The sequence below is a fragment of the Thalassophryne amazonica genome, chromosome 7, assembly GCF_902500255.1.
Source record: "Thalassophryne amazonica chromosome 7, fThaAma1.1, whole genome shotgun sequence".
In the NCBI taxonomy this organism is placed as follows: Eukaryota; Metazoa; Chordata; class Actinopteri; order Batrachoidiformes; family Batrachoididae; genus Thalassophryne; species Thalassophryne amazonica.
The window spans coordinates 7,061,980-7,077,796 of NC_047109.1; the positions used below are offsets into that span (position 1 = coordinate 7,061,980).

Here is a 15,817-nt window from a genome sequence, read left to right on the forward strand (position 1 = left end):
GTGTGTGTCCTCTGGCTTCATGGATAGATAAAGCTGGGTATCATCTGCGTAACAATGAAAATTTAAGCAATACCGTCTAATAATACTGCCTAAGGGAAGCATGTATAAAGTGAATAAAATTGGTCCTAGCACAGAACCTTGTGGAACTCCATAATTAACTTTAGTCTGTGAAGAAGATTCTCCATTTACATGAACAAATTGTAATCTATTAGACAAATATGATTCAAACCACTGCAGCGCAGTGCCTTTAATACCTATGGCATGCTCTAATCTCTGTAATAACATTTTATGGTCAACAGTATCAAAAGCAGCACTGAGGTCTAACAGAACAAGCACAGAGATGAGTCCACTGTCCGAGGCCATAAGAAGATCATTTGTAACCTTCACTAATGCTGTTTCTGTACTATGATGAATTCTAAAACCTGACTGAAACTCTTCAAATAGACCATTCCTCTGCAGATGATCAGTTAGCTGTTTTACAACTACCCTTTCAAGAATTTTTGAGAGAAAAGGAAGGTTGGACATTGGCCTATAATTAGCTAAGATAGCTGGGTCAAGTGATGGCTTTTTAAGTAATGGTTTAATTACTGCCACCTTAAAAGCCTGTGGTACATAGCCAACTAATAAAGATAGATTGATCATATTTAAGATCGAAGCATTAAATAATGGTAGGGCTTCCTTGAGCAGCCTGGTAGGAATGGGGTCTAATAAACATGTTGATGGTTTGGATGAAGTAACTAATGAAAATAACTCAGACAGAACAATCGGAGAGAAAGAGTCTAACCAAATACCGGCATCACTGAAAGCAGCCAAAGATAACGATACGTCTTTGGTATGGTTATGAGTAATTTTTTCTCTAATAGTTAAAATTTTGTTAGCAAAGAAAGTCATGAAGTCATTACTAGTTAAAGTTAATGGAATACTCAGCTCAATAGAGCTCTGACTCTTTGTCAGCCTGGCTACAGTGCTGAAAAGAAACCTGGGGTTGTTCTTATTTTCTTCAATTAGTGATGAGTAGAAAGATGTCCTAGCTTTACGGAGGGCTTTTTTATAGAGCAACAGACTCTTTTTCCAGGCTAAGTGAAGATCTTCTAAATTAGTGAGACGCCATTTCCTCTCCAACTTACGGGTTATCTGCTTTAAGCTACGAGTTTGTGAGTTATACCACGGAGTCAGGCACTTCTGATTTAAAGCTCTCTTTTTCAGAGGAGCTACAGCATCCAAAGTTGTCTTCAATGAGGATGTAAAACTATTGACGAGATACTCTATCTCACTTACAGAGTTTAGGTTGCTACTCTGCACTGTGTTGGTATATGGCATTAGGGAACATAAAGAAGGAAACATATCCTTAAACCTAGTTACAGCGCTTTCTGAAAGACTTCTAGTGTAATGAAACTTATTCCCCACTGCTGGGTAGTCCATCAGAGTAAATGTAAATGTTATTAAGAAATGATCAGACAGAAGGGAGTTTTCAGGGAATACTGTTAAGTCTTCAATTTCCATACCATAAGTCAGAACAAGATCTAAGATATGATTAAAGTGGTGGGTGGACTCATTTACTTTTTGAGCAAAGCCAATAGAGTCTAATAATAGATTAAATGCAGTGTTGAGGCTGTCATTCTCAGCATCTGTGTGGATGTTAAAATCGCCCACTATAATTATCTTATCTGAGCTAAGCACTAAGTCAGACAAAAGGTCTGAAAATTCACAGAGAAACTCACAGTAACGACCAGGTGGACGATAGATAATAACAAATAAAACTGTTTTTTGGGACTTCCAATTTGGATGGACAAGACTAAGAGTCAAGCTTTCAAATGAATTAAAGCTCTGTCTGGGTTTTTGATTAATTAATAAGCTGGAATGGAAGACTGCTGCTAATCCTCCGCCCCGGCCCGTGCTACGAGCATTCTGACAGTTAGTGTGACTCGGGGGTGTTGACTCATTTAAACTAACATATTCATCCTGCTGTAACCAGGTTTCTGTAAGGCAGAATAAATCAATATGTTGATCAATTATTATATCATTAACCAACAGAGACTTAGAAGAGAGAGACCTAATGTTTAATAGACCACATTTAACTGTTTTAGTCTGTGGTGCAGTTGAAGGTGCTATATTATTTTTTTTTTTGAATTTTTATGCTTAAATAGATTTTGCTGGTTATTGGTAGTCTGGGAGCAGGCACCGTCTCTACGGGGATGGGGTAATGAGGGGATGGCAGGGGGAGAGAAGCTGCAGAGAGGTGTGTAAGACTACAACTCTGCTTCCTGGTCCCAACCCTGGATAGTCACGGTTTGGAGGATTTAAGAAAATTGGCCAGATTTCTAGAAATGAGAGCTGCTCCATCCAAAGTGGGATGGATGCCGTCTCTCCTAACAAGACCAGGTTTTCCCCAGAAGCTTTGCCAATTATCTATGAAGCCCACCTCATTTTTTGGACACCACTCAGACAGCCAGCAATTCAAGGAGAACATGCGGCTAAACATGTCACTCCCGGTCTGATTGGGGAGGGGCCCAGAGAAAACTACAGAGTCCGACATTGTTTTTGCAAAGTTACACACCGGTTTAATGTTAATTTTAGTGACCTCCGATTGGCGTAACCGGGTGTCATTACTGCCGACGTGAATTACAATCTTACCAAATTTACGCTTAGCCTTAGCCAGCAGTTTCAAATTTCCTTCAATGTCGCCTGCTCTGGCCCCCGGAAGACAATTGATTATGGTTGCTGGTGTCGCTAACTTCACATTTCGCAAAACAGAGTCGCCAATAACCAGAGTTTGATCCTCGGCGGGTGTGTCGTCGAGTGGGGAAAAACGGTTAGAGATGTGAACGGGTTGGCGGTGTACACGGGGCTTCTGTTTAGGGCTACGCTTCCTCCTCACAGTCACCCAGTCAGCCTGCTTTCCCGGCTGCTCGGGATCTGCCAGGGGGTAACTAACGGCGGCTAAGCTACCTTGGTCCGCACCGACTACAGGGGCCTGGCTAGCTGTAGAATTTTCCACGGTGCGGAGCCGAGTCTCCAATTCGCCCAGCCTGGCCTCCAAAGCTACGAATAAGCTACACTTATTACAAGTACCGTTACTGCTAAAGGAGGCCGAGGAATAACTAAACATTTCACACCCAGAGCAGAAAAGTGCGGGAGAGACAGGAGAAGCCGCCATGCTAAATCGGCTAAGAGCTAGTAGCTACACTAAGCTAGCGGATTCCTAAAAACACGCAAAGTGAATAATGTGTAAATAATTTAGAGGTGATTCAGCAGAAGGAGTGCTTTAGTTAAGGCACGTAAAGATTACACTGGGAAACAAATCGTAATCTAGATAACTAGATCAATCTAACTGCGCAGATTAAACAGCTAACAGATACAGAAAAACACCGCTGTGCTCCGGAACAGGAAGTGATACAATACCGCAGTGAGAGCCAACCACCAGTAGAGGCAAAATCCAATTTCCTCTATTATCCATGACAGCATGACTTTATTTTCCAAGTCCTCCGCCTGACCGGAGCGGTGTGATTGGTAGAGAGCTGGCTTTGTGGCTGCTCTCAGGGTGCTTCTGTGCTAGAATCTGTGTAGTAAACAAGAGCTTCCAGCAGGGGGCAGGATGTTCAAACATACAAGTGTGGGCTTATTGTTTGGCTCTGTTGTCTCTTTTGATGCTTCCAAAAGCGAAATTAAAACTCAAATTCAGCTTGTTAGTAGTTGCAAATGTACCAGAGACAATACTGGAATTTATCGGTTATCTGTATCTTCCGATACATTTTTGTGTGGTTTATCGGTTTATCTTTATCAAAGATAACTTTTCAGGTTAATTTTTTGGTTATCTGTGCCCATCACTGCACACAAACCATCAATCAAATGACAAGGATCTATTTAGGCGTTATATATGGCTAATAGTGCCATGTGGTAGCATGAAATTCTGCCCGTTTTGCTTTTGTTCTCTTCTCCGTGACCAGTTCTCTGCTGACTGCTTAAAAAAAGGAGAACCTGTCAGGGCAAAAACAGCAGCACCTTTGCTTTGTCAGTTCTACATTTTACCTGCTTTGTGCTGCTGCATGGATGACAACTATTGCAGCGCTTACAGTCATCATGTACATTCAGGGTTAGCTCACATTGATCCTCCACATCCCCACCTTTTCTTCTGTCTCACGATCTCTCTCTCTCTATTTGCTTTCAGAGATATTCCACGGATACCAGACAGCACACATGCACAACTGGAATCAAGTGAGCTTCTTCAAGATCTTCATCATATTTTAGTTTGCTATTTTAGTAAAAAATAAATGAATGAATAAATAAATAAACTTCAACCCAGAATCATCAAGATAAGAAAATGTGAAACAGCATTTCTTCGTCTCACTCCAACTTTCTTCACTTATGTTACAAAATGCACATGGAGAAATAAGAGACTCTCTGAAAAACATCTGATTGTGTCATGTATCTTGTCAGGTTCAAGTTCTTTTGAGTCTCAGAAGATGGATCGCCCGTCCATATCCGTCACATCGCCCATGAGTCCCAGCATGCTGAGGGACGCCCCGCAGTACCTGTCAGGACAACTCTCAGTAAGTGACCTCGTCATGGCGCTACATAATGTACATCGACTGTCACTCTGTCATACATGTAAAATGTGTTAAGAAGGTGACGTGAGATCAGTCATATTGTGCACGTGTTCCACACATCAAACATGTTAACACTCAGTTCAAAGCAGAGTTGAAGCTTCTTTCCCTCAGACAGCTCAGTTGGCCTTTTACCAAACCAGCACAGGACTGTAGATCAGGTTACTGTGTGTGTTGTGTTCAATGTCGAGTAGAAAAACCCTCTTGGGATAAATGGCTGACAGGCTACATTTAAATGAGACATAACTTAAGTCCCACATTTGGTATCCAAGAGGAAATTAGCTTAGGCATGGATGACATTATTTATTTATTTAAAAAATAATAATTTTGTCAGTATCTCTGAGGAAACAATGGGCTTGATGATTTAATGACCATGTTCGCTTTTGGAGATGTCACTTGACAAACGTGCAGCAATGTGTCAGGCACCTATGTGAATAAAAGCCCAAAAATTTAGAAATTTAGTACCAACTACAAGTAATTGTTGGTGTCATTTTTGCAACCCCAAGTCCAGTGATTCCTGATGGACGACCAAACGTAAGTGCACATAAGTACAGAAATGTATAAATATATAAATGTATATTGTTCTTTTTAATAATACATGTATTTATACATTGAGACATTTATTTATACGTTAATACATGTATTTATATATTTATTCATATTTTAATTCATATATTTATACACATAGACATTTATTTATGCTTTAGTACATGTACTTATACAGTAGTGTTCAGAATAATAGTAGTGCTATGTGACTAAAAAGATTAATCCAGGTTTTGAGTATATTTGTTATTGTTACATGGGAATCAAGGTACCAGTAGATTCAGTAGATTCTCACAAATCCAACAAGACCAAGCATTCATGATATGCACATTCTTAAGGCTATGAAATTGGGCTATTACTAAAAAAAAAAAAGTAGAAAAGGGGGTGTTCACAACTCAAAACTATTACAAGTATGTTCAAACTGCTTTTTTTTTAGCAATCCTGTGAATCACTAAACTAGTGATTCACCACCAACAAAACTGTTTAAGGACCTGTGGCCCACTCTTGGGCCGACTGTGCTGGAAATTATTAATCTGTCTTTAACTTCTGGATCTGTTCCTAAATGTTTCAAATCTGCAGTGATTAAACCATTACTTAAGAAACCTAATATTGACCCTAGTGTATTGACAAACTATCGGCTGATATCAAATCTATAATTTTTCTCTAAAATTCTGGAAAAAGTGGTGTCACAGCAGCTCGTAGACTATTTTACTGAGAATAATCTCTTTGAGCCACTGCAGTCTGCTTTTAGAAAATATCATTCCACAGAGACGGCTCTCACTAAAGTGGTTAATGATCTTCTGCTTCTGATTCGGACACCACTATGGTTCTGTTGCTGTTAGATCTCAGTGCTGCATTTGATACCGTGGATCATCATATTCTACTTGATAGGCTGACAAAATCATTTTGGGATTACTGGGAGTGCCCTGCATGGCTAACGTCATACTTGACCAGTCGTTCTCACTGTGTTTTGTACAGTAACACTACCTCTAACCTTAGTGACATGAAATTTGAGGTTCCACAGGGGTCCGCCTTAGGCCCCCTGCTTTTCTCCCTTTATATAGCACCCCTTGGGCACATATTGCGGCGTTTTGGGATTACCTTTCACTGCTATGCAGATGATACTCAATTATACATGCCGATAACTGCTGGTAGTCTTGTTCACATAAAATCCTTACAAGATTGCCTTGCAGCAGTGAGAAGTTGGATGTCTAGAAACTTCCTACTTTTAAACTCTGATAAGTCTGAAATGATGGTTCTTGGTTCAGTGAGACATCTGCATCAATTTGACCAGTTAACGCTCCGCCTCGGCTCGTGTGTCATACATCACACTGACAAAGTGAGGAACCTTGGGGTAATTTTTGATCCTTCGTTGTCCTTTGGCCTCCACGTTAGAAATATTACTAGGACTGCTTTCTTCCACCTGCGAAATATAGCGAAGATTCGTCCCATCCTGTCTATGGCTGATGCTGAGACCCTGATCCATGCACTTATCTCTTCTAGATTGGACTACTGCAGTGTTCTATTTTCTGGTTTACTGCAGTCTAGCATTAAGGGTCTCAAATTGGTTCAAAATGCTGCAGCCAGACTTTTGACACAAAGCAGAAAGCTCGACCACATTACACCCATTTTGGCATCCCTTCACTGGCTTCCTGTGCCAGTGAGATCAGATGTTAAGGTTCTGCTACTAACCTATAAAATTATTCATGGACTGGCACCTCCCTACCTAGCTGACCTAATTAAACCTTACGTACCGGCCCGGGCTTTACGTTCTCAAGGTGCAGGACTACTTTGTGTCCCTAAGGTGAATAAGAAGTCTGCGGGTCACAGAGCTTTCTCTTATCATGCCCCTGTTCTGTGGAATGATCTCCCGCCGTCAATAAAACAGTCAGATTCTGTGGAGACTTTCAAGTCCAGACTTAAGATGCACTTATTTTCCCTTTCATATGGCTAGCATACTGGTAGAGTTTTATTTTACGCTTTTTACTCTTTTAATTCATTTATTAGTAATTGGAGCGGGCCGCGGCCTCAACTTTACCTAAATTCTGGGTCTTTTAGTGAAGATTAGGGCTAGTGGCAGGCGATCACCTTAGTATTTCTCTGTTTTTCTTGTTGTTTAGTGCTGGCAAATTATACAGTATTTTTTTGTCTTTCTGATGCCTGATTCTGTTTTTTCTCTCTGTTTAAGGTGCAGCTCCATCCAGAGATGGGAGTTGTATTCGTGTTGGCGATCCTCCTGTCCTCCAATAGCATTTCTTGTATATTCATCCGTGAATTGTTCTGTGAATTGTTCTGTAATTTATGTTTGTAGCATGGCCCAAGCAGAGGGTCACCCCTTTGAGTCTGGTCTGCTTGAGGTTTCTTCCTCAGAGGGAGTTTTTCCTTACCACTGTTGCTCTGGGGGTTGGTAAGGTTAGACCTTACCTGTGTGAAGTGCTTGGAGGCAACGCTGTTGTGATTTGGCGCTATATAAATGAAAATAAATTGAAATTGAAACTAGTATTTAGTTATATAACCACAGTTTTGTTATGATTTCTTCACATCTGCGAGACATTAATTTTGTTGGTTTGGAACCAAGATTTTGCTTGTTTATTTGTGTGCTTGGGGTCATTGTCTTGTTGAAACACCCATTTCAAGGGCATGTCCTCTTCACCATAAGGCAACATGACCTCTTCAAGTATTTTGACATGTCTAGACTGATCCATGATACCTGGTATGCGATATATAGGCCCAACACCAACGTAGGAGAAACATGCCCATATCATGATGCTTGGACCACCATGCTTCACTGTCTACACTGTGAACTGTGGCTTGAATTCAGTTTGGAGGTCGTCTCACAAACTGTCTGCGGCCCTTGGATCCAAAAAGAACAATTTTACTCTCATCAGTCCACAAAATATTCCTCCATTTCTCTTTAGGCCAGTTGATGTGTTCTTTGGCAAATTGTAACCTCTTCTGCACGTCTTTTATTTAACAGAGGGACTTTGCGGGGGATTCTTGCAAATAAATTCGCTTCACACAGGCATGTAGGCTCTCAGTTGTCCAGGTGGTTTCCATTGTAGAGAAGCTTGAATCTTTGACTGGACTGGGTTGCTTGACGTGAGGACGTTTCGCTTCAAATCACAGAAGCTTCCTCAGCTAAAATTCTTGCTCTGGTAGTCTGACTTCTGTCTTGACTCTTGTAGAGAAGAATAAACCAGAACCCAACAAAAGCTGGAGTTTTTAACCTAACCAGACCCCTCCTACCGAGAGGCTGACTGCTATAGGCTAGTGACTAAACAATAGCTCTAATGAGCACCTATTGTGCTCTAGTTAGCACTCTCCTAATGATGGGATGGAAGCCTCCCCTGATGGCTCCCTTGATGACTCTCCTGATGACGTGAATGACTCATTACCATGAACAAAAGACTGAAACTGCTCTGACCTGAGTACCGCATTGTAAACAGGGGACAAAGTGTGTCTGAGACCCGCCCCCCGATTAATGCTGCGTTTCAGCTGTTTTACAAAGAATGCTTCCTTGACACCTCTCTCAAACCATTTCTTCTCTCTGGCTAAGATTTTAAATTCCTTGTCCTCAAACGTGTGGTTAGTGTCTTTTAGGTGGAGATGAACTGCAGACTGAGGTCCACTGGCGACCTCTCTGCGGTGCTGGTATAGCCTCTTGTTTAAAGGTTGCTTAGTCTCACCTATGTAGTGTTCATTACAGTTTTCCTGACATCTGATATAATACACTACATTGCTCTGTTTGTAACTAGGGATCCTGTCCTTAGGGTGAACTAATTTCTGTCTCAAGGTGTTAACTGGTTTAAAGTAAACTGGGATTTTGTGCTGTCTGAAGATCCTCTGTAGTTTTTCCCTTACTCCTGCTAAATAAGGGAGAGACACTCCTCTTCTTCTTGTCTCCGTCTCCTGTCTAACTGGTCTCTTTGTTTTCTGGGACTTCTGCACTTTGTCCAGGGACCATCATGGGTACCCACCACATACTATAAGGGCTTTCCATACAAGTTGTTGTTCTTATTGGGTACTCAGGTCAAAGCAGTTTCAGTCTTTTGTTCATGGTAATGAGTCATTCACGTCATCAGGAGAGTCGTCAAGGGAGCCATCAGGGGAGGCTTCCATCCCATCATTAGGAGGGTGCTAACTAGAGCACAATAGGTACTAATTAGAGCTATTGTTTAGTCACTAGCCTATAGCAGTCGGCCTCTCGGTAGGAGGGGTCTGGTTAGGTTAAAAACTCCAGCTTTTGTTGGCTTCTGGTTTATTCTTCTCTACAAGAGTCAAGACAGAAGTCAGACTACCAGAGCAAGAATTTTAGCTGAGGAAGCTTCTGTGATTTGAAGCGAAACGTCCTCACGTCAAGCAACCCAGTCCAGTCAAAGATTCAAGCTTCTCTACTTCACACAGGCATCTTCTAACTGTCACAGCACTTAACAGGTAACTCTGACTTTCTTTGATCATCCTGGAGCTGATCAATGGGTGAGCCTTTGCCATTCTGGTTATTCTTCTGTCCATTTTGATGGTTGTTTTCCGTTTTCTTCCACGCGTCTCTGGTTTTTTGTCCATTTTAAAGCATTGGAGATCATTGTAGATTAACAGCCTATAATTTTTTGCACCTGCGTATAAGTTTTCCCCTCTCCAATCAACATTTTAATCAAACTACGCTGTTCTTCTGAACAATGTCTTGAACGTCCCATTTTCCTCAGGCTTTCAAAGAGAAAAGCATGTTCAACAGGTGCTGGCTTCATCCTTACATAGGGGACACCTGATTCACACCTGTTTGTTCCACAAAACTGACAAACTCACTGACTGAATGCCACACTACTATTATTGTGAACACCCCCTTTTCTACTTTTTTTTTTTTTTTTACTAATAGCCCAATTTCATAGCCTTAAGAGTGTGCATATCATGAATGCTTGGTCTTGTTGGATTTGTGAGAATCTACTGAATCTACTGGTACCTTGTTTCCCATGTAACAATAATAAATATACTCAAAACCTGGATTAATCGTTTGAGTCACATAGCACTACTATCATTCTGAATACTACTGTATATTTAGAGATTTATTTATACTTTTATATGTATTTATACATTTATTTATATTTTAATCTATGTATTTATACATATATTATTTATTCTTTTACACATGAATTTATGCATTTATTTTTTTTATTTAGGCTTAATTCATGTTTGATCCTCCAAAAGGATGAATAAATACATAACTGTATGAAGTGGGCAGTCCTACAAGCAGCCTGGATCTTGATTGGCTGGACCGATGCACTGCAGTTATGAATTATGGGTATATGCAGCTTGCTAGTATTTGTTGTGCCCAGGACTGTGCGCAGCCAATGTTGGCATCAAGCCACATGAGACAATTACTGTAAATACATTTGTTCATGCATCCAACGTACATATGTGCATCATGTGAGTTGTGAGTCTGTGGAGTCAGGATGATGAATCTGAAACTGCTGCACACAGCCAGTGGACCAGGCTGTGTTTTTTGTACATGGCACTCTTCCAGACATTTAAATCACCCATGTATGTCTCCACAGACAAAGCTCAAAAAGCATAAAACAGACTTAATGCAACCACACCCACTGAGCCAGTCTGAAATAAGCTGTCACACTTTGTAGCTCAAATACCACATCCACTTTCATGAAGGAGCTTAAAAAATAAATTAAAACACTGAGCAAACACTCTGTACAAACGACTGCACCTCACGGAACCTGTCTATTAAACTCCTGAAGTTTGCGAACGACACCACCATCATTGGTTTCATCCAGGATGGTGATGAGGCTGCATACAGACAGGAGGTGGAAGAGTTGGTCCTCTGGTGTGGTCAGAACAACCCTGGAGCTGGTTTTGAGCCCACTCGTCGTTCCAGGCTCTATGATTTTGTAGGTCTATTGTGGACCTTTACAGTTCTGGAATCAACCACTCTACCAAGACCTGAAGTGGACCCTCCCACATAGACTCCATCAGGAAAAAGGCACAGCAGCGTCAGGAACTTCAATCTGCCCAGAAATCTGCTCATCCTCATCAACCATCCATCATCAATCTGTCCTGTGCATCTCCATTTCTGTTTGGTTTCCCTCTGAATCAAAACATGACAGGCACAGACTTCAACGAACTGTCATGTCTGCAGAAAAAATCATTGGAGCCAGTCTGCCCTCCATCCAGGACTTACACCGGTCCAGGACCAGGAAGTGAGCTGGTAGCATCTCTGCAGACCCCTCACACCCTGGACACACACTGTTTAAACTCCTCCCCTCTGGTCTACGTTACAGAGCTCTGTACGTCAAAACAACCAGACACAGGAACAGTTTCTTTCCACAGACCATCACACTGATGAACAATTTAACCTGCCAAAAAACTCACCAGTTCATATACCTCATGTACAACTTCAATCTGTTTGTCTCTTTCTCCTTTGCACACATTTTATTGCACATTTTACTGTGAATTAGTCAGTATTTAATGTGTATTTATACATGCTCATACAGAGACAGTACAGTTCAAACCGGAGTCAGATTCCTTGTATTCTTGTACATCCGTGGCGAATAAAGGCTATTCTGATTCTGATTCTGATTCTGAAACAGTTGCCAATCTCACTCCCACACAATGAATAAGAAACGGTTCAGAGAAGAAAGATATAATCATGAGATATTGATAATTTATTTTTTAAAAAATCTCTGCACAACGATACAAGACGGACTTAGTACTTTGATAAGAAACAAAGAAGAAGAGTGGCTTCACAAAGCTACAAATAAAAGAAGGATCCTGAATCGCTGCAATAAATCTCCCATTTCCAAATGTATGTTGTTGTGTATTTGTGAGGTTTTGTTGTGTTTGTGCAGTTTTTGGTTTTATTGCATTTTTTTTTCTTTTCCCCCTTTGCTCTTTAATTTTTGCTTATCCAGAGCCAAAGCCTTAGTAGAAGAACAACGCCTTTTGCCCCTAGGGTCCAGGTAATGGGCCCTGTCTGAAGGGCACAATCTCTATTTGGTCTTTGCTCATTGATTGTTGACTGGCCTTTTTTCTGTTGCCATACTTGGGAAAATGCATTCCCGGGGAAATGGCAGCTTCAAGTTTCCCTCTCAGTGCCGTGCATTCTGTTATTTAATACAGTTTAATTTTTGTTGATATTGCTGTTATGATTAACATAATTACAACTCATTTTAAGCCATTTGCATCATTAAACCCTTAGGTACTGCATGCTCAACTAATTTTTAAGAGACACTCTTCCATTGCCTAATTTGATCTCGAAATCCTAATTTTCCTTTTAAATTTTGGAAGCTAACTTCAGCAATGCAGGAGGGTGTCTCTGCAAACCCAGGACAGTGGACTTTGGTTGTTTTCTCCTTCACTGTGACATGAAAGCATGATTCAACCATACCTGCATCCACAGTAAGTCATGTGATGACATGGTTGGCATTTCATGTTGTAATGAAAAGATCCCAAGTTCACTGTCCTGTTTTAGATATCAAATTGCATTTTCCTGCTCAGATAAAACAGATAAGCAAATTGTACCTCTCAAACATCACACCAAATAATGCTCGGAAGGTTTGCTGTGACTGTGAGGTTGTTATTTTATCTACTGTCTTCTTATTTTCAAACTGCAGATGACTTTTTTGTTAATCTTCAGAATTGTTGTAGATTGACAATCATTGTATTTGCTTGGAACTCTGGATAATGGCCTCACTGATGCTGTTAGTGTGCCTGCAAAAAGGTTTTGCGAAGCATTCCCTTTTGCGTTGGTTCCTCAATTTATCCAGCTGGTTTTTATTTCCATAGGGACCTTTACCATAATGATACTAGTGGTAAGAATGGCACAGATAGCTCTCATTTCTGTCTGTTTTGGCAGTGTTTTGAGGATGACTTATCGTAGACAAATATACCACAATGTCACATTCTTCACCTTTCTGCAACACTGATTTAACTGGACCTGTTGATAGCAGGTAGCTCAATGGGATAAGAAGTTGGACTATAAAAAAGTCAACCTGGGTTTGATTCTGTACTCAGGCTGTCTTGGACAGGACACTTCATCGACATTGTCTAAGTCCACCCACCTGTAAATGGGTACTGATCTTGAGTGGCATTTCAATCAGGAGGAGTCATTGAATTTTATCTACTTCACACTGCAGTGTCTGGGGATAAGCATGGGCAGCAATGGACCTCAAGAGCCTGTACAGCGCATCCACAAAGTATTCACAGCCCATCACGTTTTCCACATTTTGTTATGTTACAAGCTTATTCCAAAATGGAGTAAATAAATTTTTCCCTCAAAATTCTACTCACAACACCCCATAATGACAACATGAAAAAAGTTTTTTTTTTAATTTTTGCAAATTTATTAAAAATGGACCAGTAAATTACATGTATATAAGTATTCACACCCCTTGTTCACTACTTTGTTGATTACAGCCTGAAAGTCTTCTTGAATATGATGCCACAAGCTTGGTCCACCTATCTTTGGACAGTTTTGTCCATTCCTCTTTGCAGCACCTCTCAAGTTCCATCAGGTTGGATGTGGAGCGTCGGTTCACAGACATTTTCAGATCTCTCCAGAGATGTTCAATCGGATTCAGGTCTGGATTCTGGCTGGGCCACTCAAGCACATTAACAGAGTTGTCCTGAAGCCACTCCTTTGACATTTGGGCTGTGTGTTTAGGGTCATTGTCCTGCTGAATGATGAACTAGCAGGTTTTCATCCAGGATGCATTCATCTTTCCCTCAATCCTGACTAGTCTCCCAGTTCCTGTTGCTGAAAAACATTCCCACAGCATGATGCTGTCACCACCATGCTTCACTGTAGGGATGGTGTCCACCAAACATGATGCCTGGAATTCACATCAAAGAGTTCAGTCTTTGTCTTATCCGACCAGAGAATTTTGTTTCTTATAGTCTGAGAGTCCTTCAGGTGCCTTTTGGCAAACTACAGGCAGGCTGCAATGTGCCTTTAACTAAGGAGTGGCTTCCGTCTGGCCACTCTACCATACAGGCCTGATTGGTGGATTGCTGCAGAGATGGTTGTCCTTCTGGAAGGTTCTCCTCTTTCCACAAAGGAATGCTGGAGCTCTGACAGAGTGACCATTGGGTTCTTGGTCACCTCCCTGACCAAGGCCCTTTTCCCCTGACGGCTCAGTTTAGAAGGGTGGCCAGCTCCAGGAAGAGTCCTGGTGGAGTCCTTCTTCTATTTACGGATGATGGAGGCCACTGTGCTCATTGGGGCTTTCAAAGCAGCCGAAATGTTTCTGTGCCCAAATTTGTGCCTTGAGACAATCCAGTCTCAGAGGTCTACAGACAATTCCTTTGACTTCATTCTTGGTTTATGCTCTGACATGCACTGTCAACTGTAGGACCTTATAGCCAGGTGTGTGCCTTTCCAAATCATGTCCAATCAACTGAATTTACCCCAAGTGGACTTCAGTTAAGCTGTAGAAACATCTCATGGCTTATCAATAGGGATGCACTGATGCCAATACCAGTATCGGGTATCGTCCCAATCCTGTATGTATTTACTTGTACTTGTAATCATAAAACTGCTCCGATACTAGACATCCGATACCCCTTAACAGCAGCATGATGTCATCCTCTCAATGCAGCCTGTGAGCAGGCGGAGGTCGCGGTTTGACTGAAATGCCCACTTCACCCACGAAGCATTTGATCAATCAATCAATCAATCAATCAATTTTTTTTTATATAGCGCCAAATCACAACAAACAGTTGCCCCAAGGCGCTTTATATTGTAAGGCAAGGCCATACAATAATTATGTAAAACCCCAACGGTCAAAACGACCCCCTGTGAGCAAGCACTTGGCTACAGCGGGAAGGAAAAACTCCCTTTTAACAGGAAGAAACCTTCAGCAGAACCAGGCTCAGGGAGGGGCAGTCTTCTGCTGGGACTGGTTGGGGCTGAGGGAGAGAACCAGGAAAAAGACATGCTGTGGAGGGGAGCAGAGATCGATCACTAATGATTAAATGCAGAGTGGTGCATACAGAGCAAAAAGAGAAAGAAACAGTGCATCATGGGAACCCTCCAGCAGTCTACGTCTATAGCAGCATAACTAAGGGATGGTTCAGGGTCACCTGATCCAGCCCTAACTATAAGCTTTAGCAAAAAGGAAAGTTTTAAGCCTAATCTTAAAAGTAGAGAGGGTGTCTGTCTCCCTGATCTGAATTGGGAGCTGGTTCCACAGGAGAGGAACCTGAAAGCTGAAGGCTCTGCCTCCCATTCTACTCTTACAAACCCTAGGAACTACAAGTAAGCCTGCAGTCTGAGAGCGAAGCGCTCTATTGGGGTGATATGGTACTACGAGGTCCCTAAGATAAGATGGGACCTGATTTTTCAAAACCTTATAAGTAAGAAGAAGAATTTTAAATTCTATTCTATAATTAACAGGAAGCCAATGAAGAGAGGCCAATATGGGTGAGATATGCTCTCTCCTTCTAGTCCCCGTTAGTACTCTAGCTGCAGCATTTTGAATTAACTGAAGGCTTTTCAGGGAACTTTTAGGACAACCTGATAATAATGAATTACAATAGTCCAGCCTAGAGGAAATAAATGCATGAATTAGTTTTTCAGCATCACTCTGAGACAAGACCTTTCTAATTTTAGAGATATTGCGTAAATGCAAAAAAGCAGTCCTACATATTTGTTTAATATGCGCTTTGAA

At 41.3% G+C, this 15,817-nt stretch overlaps 1 protein-coding gene across 44 annotated transcripts in view; it reads left to right on the forward strand.

Annotated features, from left to right (window-relative positions):
- The window catches only part of rims2a (regulating synaptic membrane exocytosis 2a), a 725,652-nt gene that overhangs the window by 435,626 nt on the left and 274,209 nt on the right, over positions 1–15,817 (forward strand). For 24 of the 44 annotated variants that reach the window (XM_034173773.1, XM_034173774.1, XM_034173776.1 and 21 more), the window contains 3 exons: positions 4,169–4,215; positions 4,438–4,550; positions 12,062–12,109. In XM_034173773.1, the coding sequence (XP_034029664.1) occupies positions 4,169–4,215; positions 4,438–4,550; positions 12,062–12,109 (208 nt within the window). The remainder of the gene's footprint in view (positions 1–4,168; positions 4,216–4,437; positions 4,551–12,061; positions 12,110–15,817) is intronic. The other 20 variants (XM_034173780.1, XM_034173800.1, XM_034173766.1 and 17 more) reach the window with 1 other exon arrangement.